The sequence below is a fragment of the Heteronotia binoei genome, chromosome 10, assembly GCF_032191835.1.
Source record: "Heteronotia binoei isolate CCM8104 ecotype False Entrance Well chromosome 10, APGP_CSIRO_Hbin_v1, whole genome shotgun sequence".
Taxonomy (NCBI): Eukaryota; Metazoa; Chordata; class Lepidosauria; order Squamata; family Gekkonidae; genus Heteronotia; species Heteronotia binoei.
This window is the reverse complement of record NC_083232.1, coordinates 641,504-668,662: the sequence shown is the minus strand read 5'-3', so window position 1 is coordinate 668,662 and position 27,159 is coordinate 641,504. Positions and strand designations below refer to the sequence as shown.

Here is a 27,159-nt window from a genome sequence, read left to right as displayed (position 1 = left end):
CTCTGCGTCACACAGGGTCCCACCGGATCAGGCAACCGGTCCACGGGTGGCCAGGGGAACAGCCCACAGCCCCCCCCTCCATTGGCTGACCCTGGTGGCTCCATTTGGCCCTCCTGGCTGACAGCCAACAACAAACCGCTTCTTACTAAGTTTGCTCATCCCCTTTTCAGGCCATCTAGGCCAACGGCCATCATCCCTGTGCTTTGTGGCAGTGAGTTCCACAAGCCCCCGGTGTGCAACATGTTGGAAGAGAGGGGTGTGGGGCTGCCCTTTTGCCGCAGTCTCCAGAGGGGGTCACAAGAGAGTCAGGCAGGCAAACTATTTCCTCTCCTGCTTCTCTCCCTTGGATGTGCAGACAGATACAACCTTGGGGGCAATTCCCTCTCTTCCGACCGACCTCGCCCTCTCACACACACAGAAGGCGGCGCATGTTGCTCTCTGTCTCTGAACACCTCCCTGCATCCCCACCCAGCCTAGGGAGTTAGAACAGATCCTCTCTCCATCTCTCCTCTGTACTGTCTAGAATGCAGCTCCACGTAACAAAGAACTCTTCTGAGTTCTATACCTGACCGCTGGCTCTGTGTCACTGGGCGAGTCTGCCAGCCCACTCAGGACCAAGGTTCTGCTGCGTGGTTCGCCTAGCCAGCTACACTGACAGAGAGGCCTGGCTGCACAAAACCGGAGAATCGAACAGGACAGAACTTCCTTCAGTCTTGAATCTACTGCCAAAGAATGCCATCATTCTAGAATTACTGCAGAAGGACCCTCTGCAGTGTTTTGAGCCCCTCTGTCTCTCCGGTCGCCAGCCCCAGAGGTTGCAGCGGGGCCCTGCAGGGCAGGTGTGGCAACCCTGGGATCCCCATCCCCAGCTCTCATCTCCTTTTCGAGATGCGGCGACCAGGACTGGATGCAGAGGTCCAAACGGGGCTGCCTCTGTGGGGGTCTGTGTTGATGGGCAGCTTCATTCTCAGTGAACCCGGCCAGGCAATGGCCTTGCCTGATGCGCACAGGGGGCTTTCTCTTGGTCTGTTTCCAGCATTTTGGCTCCCTCGGATTTCGACTGTCATTCTGCTCGCCCCTCCCCAAGCAGGGAATGGTGGAGCCTTGGGGAGCCCCTCCCAATCCCATCTGGATCCTGAACACTGCAATATATATATATATACTGGAAAATTGAGGGGGGAAATGGTTTTCCAACAGAAAAACTGGAAATTTGGGGAAGTACTGAAATAACCTCTCACTATGCAATATTTTCTCTTTTAGAATGAGTGGGCAGCTTTTTTGATGACAAGCCGGGCATGTTGTAGCCACAGCCAGCATTTCTGCCCCAGAAGGATGCCTGGTCCTTCCTTCTAGGGCAGCAGGCAGGGTGCTGACCGCTTTGCTGGCCTTCCAGAGCCCTTCTGACCAGGCTTGGGCTGGACCTTGTGGCTGAGCTTTTGGCCCCTCCCCACAACAAAGTGCCTGCCCTGGGTAGCTAGCCACACCTCCCTTTACAAGCAGCTCAATGCCCTATTTTGCTGGGGGGAGGAAGAGGGGGCAGAAGCGATAGGGCAGACACAGCACTAAACCATCAGAGGGAAACTCTGGAAGCTTTATTGAGGACTGAGCTCTCTCCAACCAGGTAGCAAAAATTAAGGTTCATGTGCTAAGGCAGCACAGGGTGTGTCCGCCTGCAGTTTCCTCTCAAATACTGGGTATATTTACATTGTTGGTTATACAAAAATAAGTCATTTATTACTTTTAAATTCCATAAATATGTCAAATATTGCAATTTTATATACTAAGTAAATTATAAATGATACATTTTATGCTGTTAAAGCAGTGAAATTAGCTTCAGTTTGATAGTATAGTTTCTGCATATAGTTTGGCCACTGTGTGACACAGAGTGTTGGACTGGATGGGCCATTGGCCTGATCCAACATGGCTCCTCTTATGTTCTTATGTTCTTATGCATATATTTCAGTTTTCCAGAAAATTCATGGTTGGGGTTTTTTTTTGCTTGTTTAAGGTTGGGTGAGTGGGCGTCAACATGGCAGATGCGGTTCAATGTGGCCAAGTGCAAAGTAATGCACATTGGGGCCAAGAATCCCAGCTACAAATACAAGTTGATGGGATGTGAACTGGCAGAGACTGACCAAGAGACAGATCTTGGGGTCGTGGTAGATAACTCACTGAAAATGTCAAGACAGTGTGCGTTTGCAATAAAAAAGGCCAACGCCATGCTGGGCATTATTAGGAAGGGAATTGAAAACAAATCAGCCAGTATCATAATGCCCCTGTATAAATCGATGGTGCGGTCTCATTTGGAGTACTGTGTGCAGTTCTGGTCACCGCACCTCAAAAAGGATATTATAGCATTGGAGAAAGTCCAGAGAAGGGCAACTAGAATGATTAAAGGGCTGGAGCACTTTCCCTATGAAGAAAGGTTGAAACGCTTGGGACTCTTTAGCTTGGAGAAACGTCGACTGCGGGGTGACATGATAGAGGTTTACAAGATTATGCATGGGATGGAGAAAGTAGAGAAAGAGGTACTTTTCTCCCTTTCTCACAATACAAGAACTCATGGGCATTCGATGAAATTGCTGAGCAGACAGGTTAAAATGGATAAAAGGAAGTACTTCTCCACCCAAAGGGTGATTAACATGTGGAATTCACTGCCACAGGAGGTGGTGGCAGCCACAAGTATAGCCACCTTCAAGAGGGGTTTAGATAAAAATATGGAGCACAGGTCCATCAGTGGCTATTAGCCACAGTGTGTGTGTATATATAAAATTTTTTGCCACTGTGTGACACAGTGTTGGACTGGATGGGCCGTTGGCCTGATCCAACATGGCTTCTCTTATGTTCTTATGAAACCCCTTTTTTTCTCCTGTGGCTTCAAAATGTCTGAATATTTTATATCTCTAGTCCTGAGTGATGCTCAGAACTTCCGTGTTGCTGCAAGAGAGGTGGGGCGAAGGAGCTCAGCATTTGCATGCACGGAAGACAGCTGCTGAAGAAAAATGATGGAAAGGGGGGGGGGGGGAGAAAGGATTGCTAAAGGATTGCAGGCCTGCAGATAGCAGAGAAGCAGAGCCTTTCTTTCCCCCTTGGTTCTTCATTGGGAAAATGTTGGGCAGTTGGTTGCTCACGCCAAAGTTGCTGTTTTCTTGAAAGGTGCTGGAAAACCAGGCTCCGATGGAGGCGACAGGAGGTCATGCAAATGAAGCACTAGCAAGACGCTGAGTCCAGATGGCCCAGACCCGCGGATTACTCTTAAGGAAACTAAATTTGGCAATATTCCTGGTCTTCTGCCAAAATCTGCAACTGGCTGTTGAGACCAGCTGCCCCCCCCCAGACAGCAGCGTCTCATGCTGCCCAAAGAGAAAAGATCATCACAGACGAGGAATGACACAGCTTCCATAAAAATTTAGTCTGCCTTTCTAATCAGCCTCTTAGAATTCTCTGAAGGGTTAACAAATCTGTGGGCAAAAGCATCACGTGTTTGGATGTTCATTTTTTGAAAAGATAAGACGCCTCCCGCAGGCTCCTGAGTCAATCTAAGCGCCCCAGGAGAGGGAGGGAGGAGAGGAAGGGGGTCCTCCTGCAGAGGAGCTAATTAAACAACAGGAAGCCGCACCTTGGAGCTTCTTGCAAGGGAAGGGCGGAAGCCACAGGGTCCCCCAGGAATCAGTGTTACAACCAGGGCTGCTTCATTCTTTCCTTAATGAGCCAGGATTGGGAGTAAACGGTGGGGTAGCTGAGTCTGCAGCTCCTGAATTATTCAGGGCAGTTAAGTGCTCCAGGAGGAGGCGCGGCTGACCACAGGCCACAGGAGACTCAAAGCCAGTGCACACTGGGGTGCCTTGGGGCAACACATCCTCCCTTGGAAGATGCACTTATGGGGTCTAAACCGGGGGTGGGGTGGGGTGTGGCAGGACAGGAAAGAGGCCTTGCAGCTGTGAGAGGAAAAATCAGTTAAGATCTCAACTTCTGCAGTGGCGGAAGACACAAATGCTGCGATAAGGACTATTAGACAAGAGGCTGAAAGTAAAATTTATGGAAAGCAGTTCTCACAATGCCCTTCCAATAAACATGTCCAATTGTCATGAGGATGGAACAAAGGAGAGAACACACACACACCCCGAAGACCAGAGAGCAATGGGACAGCCAAGCCAGCCAGCCACACTTCTCCCCTCCCCGCCCTGCATCTTCTAAAGGATTCTGCGGTGCCACAGATGGGCATCCAAATGGAGGAACCAGCTGCAAGAGGAAAGGCTGAGACGCTCAGGACTGTTCTGCTTGGATCAGGGATCATTCTGAAATTCTGCCTCAGGTGAACAGAAAGAACTTCTTTCCCCTTCAGCAGGGAAAGTGCTGAGCGATGCCTTGCAGAGAGGCCCGGGCAGCCCCCATGATTCACTGGCAGACCTTTCTGCGGGGGGTGGGGGGTGATGGGGTTGAAGAGGGCTTCACAGGATGACTCGCTGGTGGGGCAGCGATGGGGGCAGCCTCAGCCCCTCGACCCCCAGAGCAGTGGGCCTTCTGCAGCATCTGCTCAGCCCCTGAGGGCAAGAGGGCGCTGGGCTCATGCAGGACCTTCCTTGGCCTGATGCAGAGAGCCTCCCCCTCACCGTGCACAGAGCTGCCCTTCTCCCCACCAAGCTGACCCCCCACTCCCCCCACCCCAGGAAGGCAAGGGAGCCCTCCCCAGTTGGGCTGGCAAAGGAGAAGCGCCTCAGGAAGCAGAAGAGGCGGGGAGGGAAGAGCAGAGGCGGAAGGAAGGAAGACGGGAGTCAGGACCAGCCCAGCTTGGAGATGGCCAGTGGGCGAGGGGAAAGAAAGTGGGGTGGGGGTGGGGGGAGGGGGGATTCCTGGCAGAGAAGCAGGCCGCAGGCTCTGAGTTGGCAGAGAGAGGGAGGGTTCAGATAACAGGACTCTGCGGCAGCCCATCCGAGAAGGAAAGCGGAGGCGGGGGGGAGGTCACGCCAGGGGCTGGGCAGGGAAGTCTGAGGGTCAGCCGGCTCTTCCTCTGTGCTGCTGGGCCTCAGTCTCCCCCCTCCTGCCTGCCGCCCCTCCGGGTGTCGCTCGCTCCCCATTGCTCCTTCCAGAGACTGTGGCTGGGCCAGAAGTGCTTTGCGGGGCTTTCAAGCAAGGGATTCTGGGGCTGCCCCCTTCACGCACCTGCAGCTTGCTCCACTGGATCCGGCCCACGCAGCGGGCTGCATTGCGCCAGGCATGCTTGGCCCCGAAAACGAGCTCTGCCTCTAGCAGCTGGTAGGTGCCCGTCTCCAAGATGGCCTGCTCCACCTCCTGGAGGCGCTGGACGTGGGCCTTGGAGTCCAAGCTGGGGAGAGAGGGCTTGGTCAGCCAGGGCAAGGCGGCTCCTCCTTTCCCGCAGCCCCTCCGGCCCTCTCATGGGGAGGTGCCACCACCCCCCAGCATGCACATGGCCCCGCCCTCAGCCACTGAGTGTGCCCCAGGGCCTCTCCCCGCCCAGCAGCTGGTTCAGGCCCTGCTGGCCTTGGGGTCCTCATCAGGTTATTTGTCGCCCGCCTCTCTCACGGAGGCCCCAAGGCAGGTGGGTCGGACCATGACAGGACAGGACAGGAGGAGCGGGACTACGGGGGGGGGGGAGCTCCAAGCAGAGGCTTCTCAGTGGGGCAGAAGTGCCTACAAGTCCCAGCCCCTCTTCCTCTGCCCCAGTCCTGTGAACCTGCTTCAACCCAGCTGATGTCCCCCCCCCTTTAACAATGAGAAGGAGAGAAGGTGGGAGGGGGCTCAGCCGGCGCTCGATCAGGGAGGGGCTGCCCTGGCAAATAAAAATGACGAGGGGGAGGTACCGATACCCCCCTTCTGCTCCATACTGGGAAATATGCAAGAAGAGAAAGCGGCCAGACTGCTCCTGCATGGGTCAAGGGGGGGAGGGGGCATGACATCAGAGGCCTCTGAGGAGACCGGAAGACAAGGCTCAGAGAGGAAAGGCCCTTTGATAAGGCACACCCCCAGAGCCAGGGAGAGAACAAAGGGATTTGGGACAGAAACAGCCCCCCCCCTCGGGTCTGGGCATTGGTTCTAAGCCAGAATCTGCCTCAAACAGCAGCAGGGGGGGCACAGAAAGGGTGGCTGACTGGGAGACGGATCCAACCCCCCCCTCCAGGGACCCAGAAGAGGGGAAAGGAGATCGGGCCCAGCCTCCACTTCCTGGAAGATTGTCCAGCAGGGGGAGGGATCATCCTCGGCCTGGCAAGCTGGAGACTACTCAAGAGGAGATGGCATGAAAGGCAGTCTGCACCTGTGGCTTGGTCACACCTGTGTGGAAGGCAGACGGGGGCTGGAAGGGCCGTGCCAGGACACCCCCAGGCGCCCATGGAGCGCCACGCCTGGACCAGGACTCCTGCCTGACTCCCAGGGCTTTAAGCTGCGATAAGCAAGCCTGGAAAAAGAGCCTGCCTCTTATCTCTGCAGCCTGGAAGAGAAGCGTCACAGTGTCCGGCCAGCCTGTGGCTCTGGGTGGAGAGGAAGGGCCGTAATCCTGGGGCTGTGACCTCAGCAGGTCCACCCAATCCTAAGTGCCCCACTTGGCTACTGCCCTAGGAAACGGGACCCCCGGGTGGGAAGGCTCACTGCCCAAACAGGGGGAAGGTGGAGGGCCAAGGGCTTGGCAGGGGGCAGGCAGAATCCCCACTCCTCCATGGCCCTCAGCCCCAGATGCCAGCCCCTGTTCTTTGCAGGGAGGCAACGGCCGGATCCGATGGAGCTCAGCTGCAGTGTGGGTGGGGGAAATGGGGGCAGGCGCACCCACCGCCTGATGGAGCTGTAATACTGGTTGATGAAGTCCCGGGCCAGCGGCAGCAGCTCTTCCTTGGGCCGGGGGCCCTCTGTGGCCCCCCCGCAGGTCATCTCCTTGGGGAACATGAGGCAGCCGAGGCAGCGCTTCTCATTGCAGGGGGTCACCTGCAGGCAGAGGGGGAGAAAGGAGGCAAAGGACTGGGGCAGCTTCTGCTCTTGCCCCACCTCCCACCCTCTTGCTGTCAAGTTGAAACCTCATGGGGGGATGCTTAAAATGGGGTCTGCAGGCTTCAGACCCCCCAGGAGGTCAGCACGGAGCTCTCCCCCCAAAGGGCACCTTCAGGGCACGGCTTGCCTTTGAATCCTGCCCACTGCCAGGCCATGGAAAGTTCTCCCGAGTGGCTGGAGAGGTGATCCTGAAGCCACACCCACAGGGAAAGGCCCCCCACACCTTGGGGGACTCCTAAAGACTGGGGGGGGTGCGTGTGTGTCCCCAAGTGGAGGGGAAACTGGCAAGACCCCCTTGCTCCCACGCTCTCCCTACCTGCTTGCTTTGAGCGCTGAGGGTGTCGTAGGTGACGCAGCCTGTCTGCCAGTTCTTGACCCGAGAGTATTTGGGGGGCTCAATGGGGCAGGCATCTGTGGCGCTGGGGGGGGGGAGGGGGGAGGAGAACAGACCAAGAAGCATCCATTAGTCTTGCTCTGGATTTATAAGTTCATAGCATTGTTTTTGCTTGGTGGGCTGCATACAAATTTCTGACATACTTGCATCACATGAAATGTATGTGGTTAGATCACGAAGATGGAAAAGCCTCATGCACCCCCTTTGCTGCCTCCAGAACAGGCTCCTTCAAAAGTATAGCAGTGACACAAGCCCCAGGAGCTGGAGGCCACCAGCACCTTCAAGACAGACACAACTTGTGGCAGGGAGGAGCTTTTGTGAGTCAGGGCTCACTTCTCCACGAGAGAGCATCACCCAAAGGTGTGGGGCCCCTAAGCGAGACAGGAGCAGAGAGACACATCAGGGAGAAGGCATGTGGGGGGGAGGCAACATGGGAGGAGTGGATGGAGATCGAGGGGCGACCGTGAGGCAGATGAAACCTTGGACGGGAATAGTCACCAGCGTCCCTGAAGGGCAAGAGAAAGGAGAGAGAACACAAGGACATCAGAAGAGCCCTGCTGGATAAGACCAGTGAGGGTCCATGTAGTCAGTGGATCAGGTCAGTGAAGGTCCACCTAGTCCAGCCCCCTGTCTCAAACAGTGGCCAACCAGTTCCTCTGGAGGGCCAACAACAGGGCAGAGAGGCTGAGGCCTTCCCCTGAGAAGAACATTAGAAGAGCCCTGCTGGGTCAGACCAGTGAGGGTCCCTCTAGTCCAGCCTCCTGTCTCACACAAGGGCCAGCCAGTTCCTCTGGAGGGCCAACAGCAGGGCAGAGAGGCCGAGGCCTTCCCCTGAGAAGAACCTCAGAAGAGCCCTGATGGATCAGACCAGTGAGGGTCCATATAGTCCAGCCTCCTGTCTCTCACAGTGGCCAACCAGTTCCTCTGGAGGGCCAACAACAGGGCAGAGAGGCCGAAGGGGAAAGGTCTTTTTAGATTTATTGATCTTTGTACCAATAGTTGTATGCATTCATTGAAGCATCTTCAAAGACATCACAATTTTAAAATATCATGGTTTCACTACCCCCAATTCCTCATCTTTTACACTCAAATAATCTCCATTTGCATATCTATAGACCACTTAGGACCTTTGAGGAACTTATTTTAAAAGGACTTCTATTTCATTAAGAGCTTCTCTTTACAAAGCTCTTAATGAACTGATTTGAAAACATGAAACCTTACAACAAAGAACATGGAATAAAGACTGCTCTGTAAACCTTACTGATTTTCACTGGCGAAATCTGGGCCTCAACTGTCTATCGCTCTCTGGCTCTACATGTAAAATGACAGAATTTCAAATTATGTTCAAAGTGGTATTTGATGCCTTCATGTCATTCCAGACTAAAAGCAGTTTCAACTTGTTGGAAGGATGCTTTGGTGAAAGAACATTTCTTCATTGCTGGTGGAATTGGTGTTTAATTTCAGCCTTTTGGAAAACTATTTTAACTACAATAGAGAAAATCATGCCACATCAAATAACAGCAACTCCAGAATTTGTACTGCTAAACTTTTGGCCATCCCAAGAGCTCCCTTCCAATAAAATGGGGCTAGTTTCCCTGTTATTGTTGGCAGTTAAATTCCTTATTGCAAGAAACTGGAAAACTACTACAGTGTTTTCGTTATCTCAGTAGTTTGCTAATGCATGGGGTGTAGCTATTTTGGATAAACTAGCTAAACAAATAGTACAGCTGGGAATCCCTATAAAAAAAAACAACTTTACAGAAATCTGGTTTCCTTTGAGAATATACAAAATATTGATTGTTTACTTTAAATAACCCCCCAAAAATATACTGACTATGTTGTATTGATAACTTACTATCTTCTTACACTGATGTAAATCCAATGCTGTAGTTTGTTTAAATTTTTAGATTGTTTTGTTTTATGGAGTTTGCTTTGCTTGTATGTTAGTACTGTTGTTTTAAAAAAGTGTTTATACCTAAAAAAGACAAAAGCAAAAGAGCAGGGCTTCTGTTCTGGAGACCTGTTTGATTCCCCCCCCCTCCTCCTCCACATGCAGCTGCTGGGTGACCTTGGGCCACTCTCAGTCCTCACAGAGCAGTTTTCTCAAGAACAGTTCTGGCAGAGCTCTCTCAGCCCCACTTACCTCACAGGGTGCCTCTAGTGAGGAGAGGAAGAGAAAGGCAATTCATTGTAAGCCACTTTGACATCCCTCCCTCGGGGTGTAAAAACCTTCTTCGTCCTCCTCCTCTCCCACATCTAATTCCACACTAGGGGTGTCACTATCTCTATTGCTGCTGAATTCCACAAGCTTTCCCTCTTGTGCCTATTTCCAAATAAAGGTCGAGTCCCGGCACCTTCATTCACAGTATAAGGTCGCGCGTGCAAGCAGACTTCGCCAGAGAGGCCCCGGTCACAGGAAAGCTATCCCCAGAAGGAGCTTTGTGGGTCTTCTAAGGCTGCCCGCCCCCCCCCCCCGCACGCTGCCTTCCCGAGGAGTCTGTCGCGGGGCAGGAACGGAGGGGGGGGAGAGGGGGCTGAGGGTGGGCTGGGGCGGGGGAGGAAAGGCGGGGAGGGGACCCCTCCTCCACACACCTCGGCCTGGGGCGGGTGCGAGGGCGCTGGTCAGTTGTTCAGGAAAGCCAGAGACCCGCCGGAGCTCTGCTGCGAGGTCGAGGGGCAGCCGGGCGGGGGCTGCGTGGATGCCGTTGCCCTTCCCCGACTCGGCCCAGCTCGGGCCCCAGCGGCCAGCCTCCCCACCCCGGCGCAGCCCAGCAGGATGCCGGGCCCAGTGGCAGGGCCTTCGCCGTGGCGGCCCCGCTCGGGAGAAGGCGGCGGGCGGACTATGGCGCTGGGCGGGCCGCGGGGGCGAGCAGAGAGGCAGCCAAGGACTGCGGCGAGCCTCTCCTCCCCCCACCTCCGCCCCCGACGGTGGAGCTCCTACCTGGCAGCTGGGGCGCTCTCGTCCGGGCCGGAGTCCCGTGAGCAGAGGCGCAGGGCGCCGGGCGCGTTCCCCATGGCGGGCGGGCAGGCGGTTGGGGCCGGGGCGCTGGGCTGCCTCGCCTGGCCGCCTCCCTGGCCAGCAGTGCGGGGGAAACGGCGGCGGCCCCGCGTCCCGTCCGGGGAAGGCGCCGCCCGCGGAAAAGGGAGGAGGAGGAGGAGAGGGCCGCCCCGCCGGGCCCCTGGGCTGGTCGCCTCGCTCGCTGCATGCCTCGCAGGGGCCCCGTCCGCCTGCCCACCGCCGTCGCGGGCCTCCCCTCGGGCGCCACCGCCGTCGGATCTCTAGCCGGGCCCCCAGGCCGAGAGGAGGACGAGGGTCCGGCCAGGCCAGCAGGCGCCGAGGCCGGAGATGGCCCCCCGCGCTGCGCCCACCTCCCCCTTTGGATGAGAACGACTCCCCCCCCCCCTTCTGCAGCAGTGGGGCTGGCAGGAGGAAGGGCTGGCGGGGCGGGGGGAGAGAGATTTAGAAAAGGGGGGGGGGGAGCTGGCGAGAGAGGTTTGGCACATGGCGCTTGGGGGGGGGGGGGAAATCTTCCTCCTCTCCCCAAAGAACCCCCCTGAAGCTGATGGGCAGGAGGCTCAGAAGGGACAAAAGGAGGAGATCTTCCTTTAGCCAGAGAGGGATTCAAAGGGGAAATGCCTCCAGGAGCTCTCCTGGAACTTCATCTCTCCTGGGACTTTATCAGTCACTGGCAGGAAGGAATAGAGGGAATGCTCATTAAATCTGCAGATGATACTAAACTGGGAGGGGTCACAAATGCAGACGACAGAAACAGGACGCAGGGTGATCTTGACAGGCTGGAAAACCAATAATGGACCCTCCTTGGTCAAACCCAGCAGGGCTCTTCTGAAGTTCTTCTCAGGGGAAGGCCTCTCTGCCCTGTTGCTGGCCCTCCAGAGGAACTGGCTGGCCATTGGGTGAGACAGCAGGCTGGACTGGATGGACCCCCACTGGTCTGATCCAGCAGGGCTCTTCTGATGTTCTACTCAGGGGAAGGCCTCAGCCTCTCTGCCCTGTTGTTGGCCCCCCAGAGGAACTGATTTGCCTCTGTGTGAGACAGGATGCCAAACTAGATGGACCCTTCCTGGTCTGACCCAGCAGGGCTCTTCTGACGTATTTATGAAGACCTCAGCCTGTCTGCCCTCTTGCTGGCCCTTCAGAGGAACTGGCTGGCCACTGTGTGGGGCAGGAGGCTGGACTACATGGACCCTCCCTGGTCTGATCCAGCAAGGCTCTTCTGATGTCCTTCTCAGGGGAAGGTCTCAGCCTCTTCTCCCTGGGACTCCAGGCGTGGGAGGCCATGGAGTGACTCAGGACTTCCCATTGGACGAAACCCCCAAAGGACAATGCAGGAAGATTTGAAGGCTGGAAATCTGGAACCAGCCAGAAACCTGAAAGCAAAACTGAAGTATTGTGTGAGGATTAACGTGGTGCAAAAATCCCCTTGCAGGATCCTGCTTGTGCCATATAGTCTACAGTCCCCAATCATCCATGCAAGGAGCTGTGTGGACTGTTCTGTGCAGTCAAATGCTGGGCTAAAACTCCATGAATCACCAGGGCAAAGAAGGGGGTTTGGATCTGGTGCTTGGATTCCACCAGATTAGGGGCCAGCCAAGCTTTGTGGGGGAGGGGGGAGTGTTCCCCCCCAACAGGGTGCCAACACGGAGAAAGCCCTGTCTTCTGCCCAGGCAAAGAGGCGTGAAAGACCTCAGCTTGAGACCCTGGAGAGCTGCTGCCAGTCTGAGTAGACAAGACTGACTATGATGGACCCAGGGTCTGATTGAGTATAAGGCAGCTTCATATGCCCACCTCTGTGGGCACAACGAGCAGAGCTGGAGACGCGGACCTTCACTGGGGAGCAGGGTGCTGCAGGAGGAGGGGCTGAGGTCTTCTCTGTTCCATCTCTGCAGAAGTGGGCAAGAACACCCCCCCCCCACAATAACCACCTCACCAGACAAGTCAGTGTTGCTCAAGGTGCTTGAACAGCAGCCGGTCTGTTGCAAGTATAACCAGGTCTGCTGTGAGGTCAGACATGAGGAATCATTTAAGAGAGGAAACTGTGGCGCTCCCTTGAGTAACACCCTGCAATCCTGAGAACCTTTTCCTGGGGGGGGGGGGGGCTCCACTGACTAGGCCTGAGCAGAGTTCTGCTGTGGCTTGCTGAGAACCAGCCTGGCATTTGCTTTAGAAGCCAAGGTTGCAGAGAAGATGATTTCTGCAAGCGAAGGCAAATGGAAGGGGTGCACCTGGCACTCCCCAGGCCCCATCTTCAGTGGCCAAATGGTCTTCCTTCCCCTCCCCAGACCACAGCATGCAGATGGCTCTCCCCACAGCAGCAAATGAGATGCCCAGGACTCTGGTTGCTTGGTTTGTTGCCACAGACTCACCAAGCAGACCTGGCACAAAGTCTGGGGCCACGTAGGCACCTTGAAGACCAGCAAAGTTTCATGCAAGGTGTGAGCTTTCATGCGCACGCACACTGCCTCAGGCACATGGGAAGGGGAAGCGAATGTTACATGTTTGTAGGCGGATGCCTCTACAGAGGTGCGCAGCTAATTAGCCTACAGTTTCATGAAGATGTTTTGACATAAGCAAAGGCCGAACAGCCACAACAATCCGAGTTGATAGGGCTGCCATTTGTTGGGATTTAATTGGAGGAGGGGGGGAGAAACAGGAAATCAATAAATATGCCAAAATAGGAGACGGATGTGTGGATGCCCCCTTCTTAGCTGTTACGCTCCTTAATCTCCTCTCAAGCATGGCGTTAATTAACAGCATCTTTTTCTTTGGGGTCAAGGAATAATCCAGGCTCACGCCTTGAATTGAAAGTCTGGTGGTCTTCAGGGAGCCTGACCGGACTCAAAAGTTTGCTTCAGCCCAACCGGGCCACCCGCTCCCTCCTAACAGCACAGTCCTCAGCAGAGCCCCCTGGAGTCAGTGGGCAGGGGGGGGGGGGCCTCACTCGGCTTCCCAGGCTCCAAGACAGCCTCTGCTCTGAAACTGGAGGCTATTTCATTTAGAGATACACATGGTGGAGAGCTCTACCAACAAGAAGACTGCTGGTTTATATCCCACCCTCCACTCCACTCAGTCTCAGAGCAGCTCACAATCTCCTTTCCCTTCCTCCCCCACAACACACACCCTGTGAGGTGGGTGGGTCTGAGAGCGCTCTCACAGCAGCTGTCCTTTCAAGGACAACCTCTGTCAGAGCTCTGGCTGACCCAAGGCCATTCCGGCAGGTGCAAGTGGAGGAGTGGGGAATCAAACCCGGTTCTCCCAGATAAGAGTCCGCACACTTAACCACTACACCCAACTGGCTCTCTATCAGAGCTCTGGCTGACCAAAGGCCATTCCAGCAGCTGCAAGTGGAGGAGTGGGGAATCAAACCCGGTTCTCCCAGATAAGGGTTCGCACACTTAACCACTAGAAGAAGACGACTGCAGATTTATACCCTGCCCTTCTCTCTGAATCAGAGACTCAGAGTGGCTCACAAACTCCTATATCTTCTCCCCCCACAACAGACACCCTGTGAGGTGGGTGGGGCTGAGAGGGCTCTCACAGCAGCTGCCCTTTCAAGGACAACCTCTGCCAGAGCTATGGCTGACAAAGGCCATTCCAGCAGGTGCAAGTAGAGGAGTGGGGAATCAAACCTGGTTCTCCCAGATAAGAGTCCTGCACTTAACCACTACACCAAACTGGCTCTCTATTAGAGCTATGGCTGATCCAAGGCCATTCCAACAGGTGCAAGTGGAGGAGTGGGGAACTGGGTTCTCCCAGTCCGCGCACTTAACCACGACACCAAACTGGCTCTCAAATGCAAGGTGGCAACTGTAGGTTTATTGCTTGTCTGAAACTGTTTCTACAGCTGCTGGTGAGAAATATTGAGGTGATTTTGAAAGTATTTCATGATATAGAAAAGATAGCTTAAAAAAAAAAAAAACCTGGACTCCTACTTCCATTTGTCCTGATTTAAAAACCCCCAAACTCAGCCATCTCCCCCAAAGGTTTCCAAGCTTTCCTCTTTAGGCAGAACCTCAACCCGAAGGCAGGGGGCCAATGTGGCGTCCTTTCTGCGCTGCCACCCTCTCCCCCTCAGGGGCCTGCCCTGCACCCCAGAGCCTCCTCCTCAGAGCCAGTTTGGTGTCGTGGTTAAGAGCAGTGGACCAAGGTTGATTCCCCCCTCCTCCTCCTCCACAGGCAGCTGCTGGTGTGACCTTGGTCAGTCCCAGATCTCTCAAAGTTGTTCTCTCAAGAGCAGTTCTGAAAAGAGTTCTCTCAGCCCCACCTACCTCACCGGGTGTGGGGAGGAGAAGGGAAAGGAAAGGAGATTGCAAGCTATTCTGAGACTCTGAGTGAAAGTTGGGGTATAAATTCAATCTCCTCCTGCTTTTCTTCTTCTTCTTCTTCCCCACTTGGATCTCACGCTTCCTTCTGAGGCTTCAGCTTTCTCCCCCTCACAGGTCCTGGTGGTCGCAGGGTGCCTGCCTCCTTTGGCCTGGGCAAAGACAGACCTGCATTCATTTATTTAGAGGTCAAGGTGACTCCAAAAAAACAACAGCCAGCCGGCCAGCCTAGAACACCCAGAGAGCAATGCAATAGCACAACACTAGAAAACCAAGCAAATGAATGAAAAACTGCCTGAAGCGTGATATACTTGAGGTGATGGGGAAAGGAACTGCCGAGGCAGAGGATGTTGCTGGAGCCAGAGAGGCGAGAGGCCCATCAATCTTGCAGCGGCTGGCAGTCCTCTCGCTTCCAGGAGCCGCCTCCTCCCGAGTCCTTCCATTTTGGCAGGGCGGGAAAAAGGAAATTCTTCCTTTCCTTACACAGCAAGTGACTCAAAAGTGGCATTCGCTGCCAAAGGATGTTGTGAGGGCCACAGGCATCCACAGCTTTAACAAGGGATTAGACAGATTTATGGAGCATTAATCTCGCAGTGGCTGCTAGCCATGGGAACTGACGGAAACCTCTGAATCCCAGAGCCAGGCAACAACCTCAGGCAAAGGCCTCGGCCTCTCTGCCCTCTTGTTGTGGGCCCTTCAGAGGAACTGGCTGGCCACTATGTGAGACAGGAGGCTGGACTAGATGGACTCTCCCTGGTCTGATCCAGCAGGGCTCTTCTGATGTTCTTCTCAGGGGAAGGCCTCAGCCTCTCTACTCTGTTGTTGGCCCTCCAGAGGAACTGGCTGGCCCCTGTGTGAGACAGGAGGCTGGGCTAGATGGACCCTCCCTGGTCTGACCCAGCAGGGCTCTTCTGAGGTTCTTCTCAGGGGAAGGCCTCGGCCTCTCTGTCCTGTTGTTGGCCCTCCAGAGGAACTGGCTGGCCACTGTGTGAGACAGGAGGCTGGACTAGATGGACCCTCCCCTGTCTGATCCAGCAGGACTCTTCTGATGTTCTTCTCAGGGGAAGGCCTCAGCCTCTCTGCCCTGTTGTTGGCCCTCCAGAGGAACTGGCTGGCCACTATGTGAGACAGGAGGCTGGACTAGATGGACCCTCCCCTGTCTGATCCAGCAGGACTCTTCTGATGTTCTTCTCAGGGGAATGCCTCAGCCTCTCTGCCCTGTTGTTGGCCCTCCAGAGGAACTGGCTGGCCACTATGTGAGACAGGAGGCTGGACTAGATGGCCCCTCCCTGGTCTGACCCAGCAGGGCTCTTCTGAGGTTCTTCTCAGGGGAAGGCCTCGGCCTCTCTGTCCTGTTGTTGGCCCTCCAGAGGAACTGGCTGGCCACTGTGTGAGACAGGAGGCTGGACTAGATGGACCCTCACTGGTCTGACCCAGCAGGGCTGTTCTGATATTCTACTCAGGAGAAGGCCTCTGCCTCTCTGCGCTGTTGTTGGCCCTCCAGGGGAACTGGTTGGCCACTGGGTGAGGCAGGATGCTGGACTAGAAGGACCCTCCCTGGTCTGATCCACAGGGCTCTTCTGAGGTTCTTCTCAGGGGAAGGCCTCGGCCTCTCTGTCCTGTTGTTGACCCTCCAGAGGAACTGGTTGGCCACTATGTGAGACAGGAGGCTGGACTAGCTGGACCCTCCCTTGTCTGATCCAGCAGGGCTCTTTTGATGCTCTTGTGAGGGGAAGGCCTCGGCCTCTCTGCCGTGTTGTTGGCCCTCCAGAGGAACTGGCTGGCCCCTCTGTGTGAACCTTGCTGGTCTGATCCTGCAGGGCTCCTCTGGTTATATTACAGTTCTAACAACTTCAAAAAACATTCTTCCTGGCATTTCTTTTTTAGGAGTCTGGGGGCCTTCCTGCCCGCCTCAGGCAGGGCATTCCAGAAGGTGGGCACCTGGAGAGGCAGTGGCTGATCTTGCCACCCGCACTAGCCCTGCCACTAGGCAAACTAGGCAAGTTAGCAAAAATGTACCAAAATATGTCAAATAAGTGTTGGAAATGTAAGAATACAACTGGAACTTTCCATCATGTGTGCTGGTTATGTGACAGAACCCAATCTTATTGGAAGGTGGTACAGAATCTACTGCAAAAGATCCTGAAAATACAAATTAGATTTCAACCAGTTTTTCTTATTAAACATACTACCAGAAGATCATTGCAGACAGTGATCTTAATGCACGCAGTGACTGCAGGCAGAATAATTCTTGCAAAATACTGGAAACTAAACGAAATACCAAGAAAAGAGGAGTTACTATTTAAGCTTTTAGACTTCACAGAAACAGATATACTATCAGCCAGATTGAGAGATGCCAATCTCTGTGAAACTAAGAAAATATGGGAACCATTATGTAACTGGTTACGTTATAATATATGAACTTCCAAAATAAGATAATAATGTAATTTATGATAACTATTGTCATGTAAAAATATATTCTTGTCTTAGTAGGAGTTTTAAGTGATATTAATGGTTATTGAATTACTGAATTATAAGATGTACTTGCAGAGATAAGATGACTGATATTGATGACGATACAAAATGAACAATGTACAAGTAGAAATATTACAAAATGTTAATTCATGTACCCTACCCTTTTCCCTTCCCTTCTATTTCCCTTTCCCATCCCTTTTCACCTGGGAATCTTATAAATCTATATAAACTTGGAAATAGCCTGGGGCGCTGGTCCTCCTGGGGGCGATGAATCAGCCCCCCCCCCGTGACTCCATGAGGTTGTCAGTGTGGGGGTGGGGGGTGCCAGAGTCTCAGACAGTCCAGAGCCAGCCTGCCCCTGCAGAAGGCTTTGCTCAGCAGAAGGGGGTGGGGCAGGAGCCCAGGCCATCGGGGGCTTTTTGGGGAGAACCAGAACCTTGCATTGAAGTCGGGAGCTGATCCTGACCACTCGAGTGCCTGCAGGCTGGCTTTTTTGGGGAGGGGGACACAGATTCCTGAGGGGCTCCTGTCCCTGCCTCCAGCTGCATTGGCCATGGCCCACCAAGAACTCCTGACTAGAGGGGGGCATTTTGGTCCAGCCTCTACCCCTTCCCGCGTCTTCTCATGTGGTGCTGCAGACTCTTCCTCAGGGGTATGAGAGAGGCATTCTGCACATGCTCTGAAGTTGGGCTGTCCAGATCTCTGCAAGCAGAGCCCTGTGACCCAGCTGCCTGGGGGGAAGCCCCCCACCCCGTCTGCCATTTTGGAAGATGGTGATAGGATCCCCATCTTCAAGGACTTGAAGGGCTGTTCTAGAGAGGATGGGGTGGAATTGTTTTCTGTGGCCCCAGTAGCTAGGACCAGAACCAACAGGTTGAAATTAAAAGAGTTTCTGGCTCAACATTAGGAAGAACTTCCTGACCGTTTGAGCGATTCCTCAGTGGAACAGGCTTCCTCCTCGGGAGGTGGTGGCCTCTCCTTCCTTGGGGGTTTTTAAACAGAGGCTAGATGGCCCTCTGACAGCAATGAAGATCCTGTGAATTTAGGGGGAGGTGTTTGTGAGTTTCTTGCATTGTGCAGGGGTTGGACTAGATGACCCTGGAGGTCCCTTCCAACTCTAGGATTCTATGAAGAAAAGCCAGCTGCGAATGAATCCAAGGAATACCTGCTGCTCAGCCCCCCACAACAAATGGCTGCAGCTCAGCACTCCCCTCCATCAGGGTGGCTAAAGGAGGCCTGGGTGTCTTGGGGGGGGGGTGTCTTTCAAATCCCTTCAAATAGAGGCACATAGGAGGTGCAGGGCTTCTGCCAGGTTAGCAGTTGTGGATGCAGACCTGGGGAGGGAGGGGTGCCCCTGGTAGCCTGTGGGATCTTAGAAGTCCCCCCCCCTCCAATTAATTTTCTCTGACCGGATCAGCGGCCTGCTGTTCTCAGAGCACAGCGTGTTGGAGACAGGAAACCACACCTCATCTTGTGCGGCTGTTTCCTTCCTCGGCCTTGGGAGGAACCCGCCAAGTGATGCCAGAGGGAGGGAGGGAGGGAGGAGGTGCCCCAGGAATTGCGGAGGGGGGGGGTTGAAGGGGTGAGTTGGACTGACTGGCTGAGAGGCAAGTGGAACTTCAGGGAGGAGCAGGAAAGGCAAGGTGTGTGGGAGTGCCAAGGGGATTGGGACCCCCCTCTGCTCAGCAGGCACCCCCCCCTCCTGCACTGACCTGCCATGTAAGGGGCTCCTTTGTGGCCGGCCGGCCTGGGGCTTGCTGCTCCCCAGAAGCACAAAGGCAGCAGGTCTGTTTCCCGTGGGGCATTCCAGATGTTCTTGCGCGCACTGGGGGTGATGTGACCAGCATGGCACCCCAGGCAAGGCTAACTTCTGGACCACCCCCCCCCCCGCACTGATAACATCACGGAGTCACATGGAGGGCGTCCAGTTTGGCATCCCCAGGAGGCCAGTGCCCGAGGCAAGTGCCTGTTTGCAGCATGGCAGGGCCAGGCCTGCGGGTGGCACAATGAGCAACTCAGCTCTGCATGCAAATTCCACCCCCCCCCCCATGGCAGGGTTGGAGAGCGATGGTGTGTGTGTGTGTGGGGGGGGGGTTGCATGGGAACCCTGAGCCAAAATGCCTTTTCCCAGCAGCTCTGCTGTCCTGTCCTGGCTCTCCAAGCCGAGAAGGGGGGCGGGCTGGAGAGATGAAGGCTGGAAAGTCTCCAGGAAGGGAAATTCTAGAGGGCTCCAGGAGAAGCCTGCCTGGGTAGTGGGAGGGGAAAGAGACAGGATCAGGCCGTCCGCAACAGGGAAGAGGCCTCTTTTCCTTGGGTGTTGAGCCCTTGACCACCTGCTGGCCTCCAAGCTTCTTGTGTCAGGCCCTTCTCACGTGGGGGCAAGCCAGGGAACCCCTCCCTCTCCCTCTATTTCTTCTGGTGCCCACTCCTCTGTTGGTATTTCAGGACTGTGCCAGGAAGGAAGGAAGGAAGGAAGGAAGGGAGGAAGGAAGGAAGGAAACTCGCAAGGTGTGCTCTGCCAGAATGGAAAGTCAGGTGTGTTTGGGGGGAGGGGGGTCAAGGCTGTCCCTCCTTTTGCTTATGCCAAAGAGCAGCTAAGTGTGCTTAGTGGGGGGGGGGGGCTGTCCCTTCCTCACAGTGTGGCAAAGGCTCTTGACGGGGGGCCACAGAGGGAAGGGGCAAGCGCCCCCCACCAATGGATGGATCTCCCCTTGGCCTCCTCCTCCACCCGCCCCCCCCTTCAGAGACGCTGCAGGGCCCCCGGGAGGGCTCAGGGGAAGGGGAATGCCAGAGCCTGCTCCGCGCAATGGGCTTCCAGTCCCTCTGGCTGCTTCGCTGTCTGAGGATGCTGAGAGGGCGACCCCCTTCGCTTGCAGCCTGGAACTGCTGCCTGTCAGGTGGGGGCTTGTAGGAGCTTCATGGCGGAGGCGAGAGAGGAGTCAGGGGGGCGGGGGCCCTGCTGGGGCTAGCCGGTGCCTGCCTGCCTTGGGGGGGCTCCAGAAGTGGGAAGCAGCAGCAGCGGCATGTGGCGAGGAGAGAGCCAGCCAGGCCCCCTCCGGAAGACAAGGCAGCTGCTGCCACCAGCGCTCACACAGCCCCCCCTCCCAGCTCTGGCCAGCCCACCCCAAACTCCCACTGCCCTAATTCCTGCTTGGGCAGCTGCTCCCATAGCTGCCGCTGCCATCAAGCGCTGCTGCTAATCCCCTCTGCCCGTGCCAAGCCCAGCCTGGGCCGCATGGAGACCAATTACGGAGGCAGCTGCCAAAGGCGGAGCGGGGCACCCAGGGCCAGCCACAGCAGCTGGTGGCCGCTCCACTGGGAATTACTACAGCTGAGCATGTGGAGCTCAGGGAAGCGAAGACACCACCTCTCTCTCTCACACACACAGAGCCCAAGGATGCACAGATCATGTGCATATGCCTACACTGTTGATGCACACTCATGCAGACACACACAGCACGCGCACACGGAAGGCCAGGCTTTCCTCTACTCTGTGTGCTCTGAATGAAAGGCAAAAGTAGAGTAAATTATGCAGAGTCAGAACACGTCTGCATAATCGCATCCTTGTGCGAAGGTCCTGGGATTCGGCCCATGTGAGGCCTGCCACTCTGCTCCCTGGCCTTGGAGTGGGTCCCTCTTGGTCTAAAGCCAAGGGATTCTCCACCGCCCTCCCCCACCCCCTTGCCTGCCTGATGTGCTTTTGGAGAGGCTGCTGGGACTGCGTGCATGTGCGCCGCTTTCTCCCGCTAGCCAGACAGACAGACAGAGAGAGAGCGGCCTCTTGGGCCAGTCCTGGGAGGGTGTGGAGGCCGGAGCCGCCCAGGGGAGAGCAGCGCTTGAGCCCCAGTGGCAGCCAGCAGGCCTCCTCTCCTCCCTCCATGCAGGGCCCAGCTGGTCCCCGAAGGAGGCCAGGCCAGCTCCTTCCTGAGGGTGTTGCTTTCCTTCTGCCTCATGAACTGAACCCTCCCCCACTCCCCCAAAACGCGCCCTGCCTGTGGCTTTATGCAGTTGCCTCCTGTGTCTTGTGAAATAGAATTCCTGGCTGCGTCTTCCGAAGAAGAAGGAGACCACTTGCTCAGCTGCCTTGCCCTGCACGGTGGCGGTGGTGGGGGAGACTCTGCAAGCCTTGAGGGGCTCGAACTCCCCCAGTGCTCTCTGTCCACTCTGAGGAGCAAGAACTGGGGCACAGCACGGCGGCGGTTCAGAGCAAGCGTCCAAAGGCAGGGATAGAAACGGCGTCTGGGTCTGCAGTTGCCAGCGCTGCTCCAGTTCCCGCATCTCCTGTGGGGCAAGGAAGCTGGCCTGACCTCCCCGTGGCGCCCACAACTCCCTCCTCTGAGAGCCTCCGCTCCTTCCTCACCCTCGGGCACGTGGGAAATGGGCGGGGATGTTCTGCGAGGTTCCTTTTTGCTTGCAGTGAGCAGCCCTCCTCCTCCGCGGGATGCGGCATGTGAGAGCCTGTGGCTGTGAGCCATCAAGGCCAGGATCTCAGGTTGTCAACCTCCAGGTGGGGCCTGGAGATCTTCAGCAGCTCAGTTCCCCTGGATGAAACGGCTGCCTTGGCATGATTAGACCCCACTGAGGCCCCTCCCCAAATCCTGCCTGCCCCCCCCCCCGCCCAAACATCTTCAGGAATATCCAAACCCAGAGCCGGCCCCTCCCACAACCAGACTTCTGGGCACGGTGGCCTCTGAGGAAAGTGGGGCTGCTGCAAAGGGGCAGGAAGGGGGAAGGGCGGCCTAGCAAACACTTGCTGCTCCTTTGGAGACTTTGCCAGGCCAAGCGGGCAGAGAAGCCACGCAGGAGCGGAGTCCCGCTGCTGCCACCTAGTGCTAGCTCAAAGTATGCCACCCCAGCCAAGGAGGTCCAAGACTTCTTCCGTGGTACGATCTGAAGGCCAAGAAGGAGACCACGTGCTCAGCTGTCTTGTCCTGCACGGTGGCAGTGGTGGGGGAGACTCCAAAGGGATCTGTTGAGGCTGGGTGAGTGGGCTTCAACGTGGCAGATGAGGTTCAATGTGGCCAAGTGCAAAAAGCCCTGTTGGATCAGGCCAATGGCCCCTCCAGTCCAACACTCTGTGTCACATAAGAACATAAGAGAAACCCTGTTGGATCAGGCCAATGGCCCATCCAGTCCAACACTCTGTGTCACATAAGAACATAAGAGAAGCCATGTTGGATCATGCCAATGGCCCATCCAATCCAACACTCTGTGTCACATAAGAACATTGGAGAAGCCATGTTGGATCAGGCCAATGGCCCATCCAGTCCAACACTCTGTGTCACATAAGAGAAGCCATGTTGGATCAGGCCAATGGCCCATCCAGTCCAACACTCTGTGTCACATAAGAACATAGGAGAAGCCATGTTGTATCAGGCCAATGGCCCATCCAGTCCAACACTCTGTGTCACATAAGAACATAAGAGAAGCCCTGTTGTATCAGGCCAATGGCCCATCCAGTCCAACACTCTGTGTCACATAAGAACATTGGAGAAGCCATGTTGGATCAGGCCAATGGCCCATCCAGTCCAACACCCTGTGTCACACAGTGGCAAAAAAACCAGGCACCATCAGGAGGTCCACCAGTGGGGCCAGGACACTAGAATTCCTCACACTGTTGCCCCTCCCAAGCACCAAGAATTCAGAGCATAACTTTCCCCAGACAGAGAGTTTCAATAATACTCTTGGCTAAGAGCCACTGATGGACCACTACTCCAGATGTTGATCCAATCCCCCTCTTGAAGCTGGCAATGCTGACAGCCATCACCACCTCCTGTGGCAGTGAATTCCATTTTTAAATCACCCTTTGGGTGAAGTATTTCTTTTTATCAGTTCTAACCTGACTGCTCTGCAATTTCATTGAATGTCCACACATTCTCATATTGTGAGAAAGGGAGGAAAGTACTTCTTTCTCTACCTTCTCTATCCCATGCATAGTGTTGCAAACCTCTATCATGTCACCCCGCAGTCAACATTTCTCCAAACTAAAAAGCCCCAAGCATTTTAACCTTTCTTCATAGGGAAAGTGTTCCAACCCTTTAATCATTCTAGTTGCCCTTTTTTGGACTTTTCCCAATGCTATAATATCTTTTTTGGGGTGTGGTGATCAGAATTGCACACAGTATTCCAAATGAGACCGCACCATCGATTTATACAGGGGCATTATGATAGTGGCTGATTTGTTTTCAATTCCCTTCCTAATAATTCCCAGCATGGTGTTGGCCTTTTTTATTGCAATCGCACACTGTCTTGACATTTTCAGTGAGTTATCTACCACAACCCCAAGAACTCTCTCTTGGTCAGTCTCTGCCAGTTCACACCCCATCAACTTGTATTTGTAGCTGGGATTCTTGGCCCCAATGTGCATTACTTTTCACTTGGCCACATTGAACTGCATCTGCCACGTTGACGCCCACTCACCCAGCCTCAACAGGTCCCTTTGGAGTGCCTCACAATCCTCTCTGGTTCTCACCACCCTGAACAATTTAGTGTCATCTGCAGATTTGGCCACTTCACTGCTCACTCCCAACTCTAAATCATTTATGAACAAGTTTTTTTTTTTAAAAAAAAGCAGCTTTCAACAGCAGCCAGATGCAAGCATGTGCTCCATGCAGAAGGGGTGGGGAGTTGAAGAGATGCTTTTACTACCTCAAGGAACTGCCAGCATGGCACCACACCAGCGTAAGCCCCCTGCCACACCAGTGCTGCTGCTGACCAAATAGCCATGCTGTCTGTCACCTGACAGGATCAGAGGCCAGGAGGCCCCCACTGTGCTGCTGCGGCCCTGCTACTGCCGCCCAACAGAGACAGGTGAGTGTCGGTCCTGTGGGGGTTACAGGCTGCAGCCCAACAGGGAACCCCTAGAGGCAGAGGAGCCCACTCAGTCTCTGCTGCCCCCGTTGAACCTTCCTCATGCCTGGCCTCAAGTGTCTCTTTGGTCTCTCGCCAGGCAGCTGCCCAACAGGGGGTGGGCCCAGAAGGACCCTCCTCCCGGGAGTCTGCCAGCCGGCCGTCTGCTGAAGCTGCCGCTTGGCTGAGAGAATGTGGGGGCAGCCAGGCCAGGGGGCATTGAGCTGCCCTGCTGGGGGGTAGCTGGCTCTCTTGGTTCAGTGGGGCTCCTGCAGGCCCAGCCACAGGCTGCCTGCCCCCTAGGCAAGCCTAACGTCTGTCCCTCCCAACACTGATAACATCACCGAGCCACATGGAGGTGCCCAATCTGGCACCCTCTGAAGGCTGGCGCCCTAGGCAGTCACCTCATTTGCCCAGTGGCAGGGCTGCCCCTGGGCTCCTGCAGCTGCGTGAGCTACTTAACAGAGAGCAGGGGGCTGGCCCTGGGGCCCCTCCCTCTTGTGGGCATGCAGTGGTCTGTCGGGAGAGCTTCGCCTGTGATGCTGCCGTCTGCAAGGAGTGAGAGAGTCTTGGTGACCCCCCCTTCCTGTGTTTGTACTGCAGCCCTGTTTGGGTGGGGCTGGACAGAGGAGAGCCTGGCCTCATGCCCCCCTTCCTAAGTGCCCCATGCCCTTTGCACTAGTGGCAGAGGCGAGGAGGGTGCTCTGATGCAGGGGCAGGCATGCTCTTGCAAGGGCTGGGGGCAGGAGGGACCCTGCGCCTGAACGGCCAGGCTGCTTGAGGGGGGGGCTGGGGGCATGAGAGCCCCCAGGTGCAGCCGCCAGGGGAAGGGGTCTTGAAAGCGGCTGGCCAGCCTGAGAGGGGCCTCCCGGGTGATTCTGCCAGGGTCTCTGCCCCTGGCCCTGCTGCCCTCCTCCTCTGTCCTGCCTGGCAGGTGTGATCAGCAGCGCTCCCGCCACTGTGGCTTGTTCCCGTGTGGCTGGCGTTGAGGCCAGGCACGAGGAAGGTTCCCCCCTGGCGTGGCTGGGCAGGTGAGTCGGGGCTTCCAGTGCACCTTGGCTGCCCTTTGGCCTCTTGTGGTGCAGGAGGACGAGAGCTTTGCTCCTTGGCCTCACCCCTCCCTGCAGCAGGGATCCCAGCCCAAGCGGGGGGTGGAAGGGTAGGAGGGCAGGACAGCTTCTCTTGGCCTGAGCCCCCTCCGCCCTCTTGGGCCCTGCCAGGCAGACCTTTGGACCTTCTCCATCTCTCTGGGGCTGCCTCTGCTGAGTGAGTCAGGCTGGAGGGGCCCTGCTTCCTTCCCTGCGTGCGTGAGCCTGAGAGCAACGTCTGTAGAGCTGCGGGGAGGAGGACATTTTCTCCTAGGCCCGGGGGGGGGGGTCACACCAAAGAACGCCTTCCGGGGGGCTGCTGGGGAGGGACCTCCCACTCTCGCCCTTGGTGGAGTCGAGTGGCTGACCTCCAGGGGTGGGGGTGGGGCATGAGCGGTCGCAGCCTTGGTGCCCGGTCACTCCACGACAGGCAGTCTGGATCAGAATTGCAAGGGGTGCTCCCCACACCTTGTTGAGGGGGTGTTTCCCTTCTGCAGAGTGTTGGTCATGGCATTACTGCCACACCAACATCGTTCATGCCCTGGCCTCTGAGTCTCTGGACTGGATTGCCTGAGAATGAAGCAATAAGACCCCCACGCCAGAAGATGGCAACAACCCCCCTCCGGGACCCCTGGGGCCAAACCGGCCTGGAGAAAAATGACTGCTTGACTCCAAAGCGGCAATCAGCATTTCCCTGGACGTGTAAGAAAGGGCCACAAGAACCAGGGCTTTTCTTGTAGCAGGAACTCCTTTGCATGTTAGGCTCCACTCCCCAGATGTAGCCAATCTACCAAGAACTTACAGATCTCTTCTTACAGGGCCCACTGTAAGCTTTTGGAGGACTGGCTACATCAGGGGGTGTGGCCTAATATGCAAAGGAGTTCCTGCTACAAGAAAAGCCCTGACTAAGCACTGGTGCAGCCCTTCCTGCCCTCCTTCTCAGGATCCCCCTAAATTCACAGGATCCTCATTGCTGCCAGATGGCCACCTAGCCTCTGCTTCAAAAACCTCCAAGGAAGGAGAGCCCACCACCTCCCGAGGAGGAAGCCTGTTCCACTGAGGAACCGCTCTAACGGGCAGGAAGTTCTTCCTAATGTTGAGCCGGAAACTCTTTTGATTTCAACCCGCTGGCTGTGGTCCTGCCTTCCGGGGCCACAGGAAACAGGGTTGGGGGAATCCCTGCAGCTAGGGGTGTGGCACAGGAGAGAGGGCCTTTCCAGCCCCCCCCTTCAATCTTTTGGAGGCAGCTGATGATTTTTAAAACTGTTTGTTTGTCTGTTTGTTTCTTGTCCACCTTCCTGCCTGGGAGGGGGCAGAGGGAGTCCATACAAGCCCTACCCCAGAAGAGAGAGTCAACACAGTCAAGGAAGGAGGTGTATTGGATGAGCCACACTGTGCTGACTGAGCACAGGGGCGGGGGGGGAGGGGGAGGAATGGGTTATATGGAAAGAGAATATCAATTGCCTTGGAAGCACAGAAGCCAGACACAGGATCCACAATCCTCCACATCGTTTCCCAGTTAAAGGGAAAATGCTGTTCGAACAAATTACAAAGATGATCTGACTCCAGTATTAACAAGAGAAAGAAATTTTATTTACAAAATAGAAGAGCATCTTATGTGAGTATTCACATAGGTACATTCCACTTCTTGTGAGCAGATTAGCTTCCCAAAAGGTTAACCTGCTACAGCTCCAAGCCCAGGCAAGAGAGAGAGAGGAGGAGGAGGAGGAGAGAAGTCCTAGAGGCCAGCAAGGACCCCCAAGGCTCAGCATCTAATAGATGGAGGGGGGGGGGTGACTGCTCAGGGATCCCCAGTGAGAGAATTCTCTTAACCTTACATATACTTTACCCATTTTCACTATATTTTATTGTATTCCTTTTTCCTATGGCAAACTAGAATGATGTTTGCATGTTAAAAAGTAGATTAGGTGGACAAGAACATCACTATCTGATGTATTTCTCTTGGAGAGCCAGTTTGGTGTAGTGGTTAAGTGCACAGACTCTTATCTGGAA

General features: G+C 55.3%; 2 protein-coding genes across 4 annotated transcripts in view; one reads left to right on the top strand and one right to left on the bottom strand.

Annotated features, from left to right (window-relative positions):
• Positions 1–10,453, bottom strand: part of NOS3 (nitric oxide synthase 3) — a 31,870-nt gene extending 21,417 nt beyond the window's left edge. The window contains exons 1-4 of the mRNA XM_060247880.1: positions 10,335–10,453; positions 7,316–7,418; positions 6,785–6,936; positions 5,164–5,326 (exon numbers count right to left, since the gene is read on the bottom strand). Coding sequence (XP_060103863.1) covers positions 5,164–5,326; positions 6,785–6,936; positions 7,316–7,418; positions 10,335–10,408 — 492 coding nt within the window. The 5' untranslated portion in view covers positions 10,409–10,453. The remainder of the gene's footprint in view (positions 1–5,163; positions 5,327–6,784; positions 6,937–7,315; positions 7,419–10,334) is intronic.
• The window catches only part of LOC132578050 (arf-GAP with GTPase, ANK repeat and PH domain-containing protein 3-like), a 403,463-nt gene that overhangs the window by 42,672 nt on the left and 333,632 nt on the right, over positions 1–27,159 (top strand). The gene's annotated exons all lie outside the window — the stretch shown is intronic.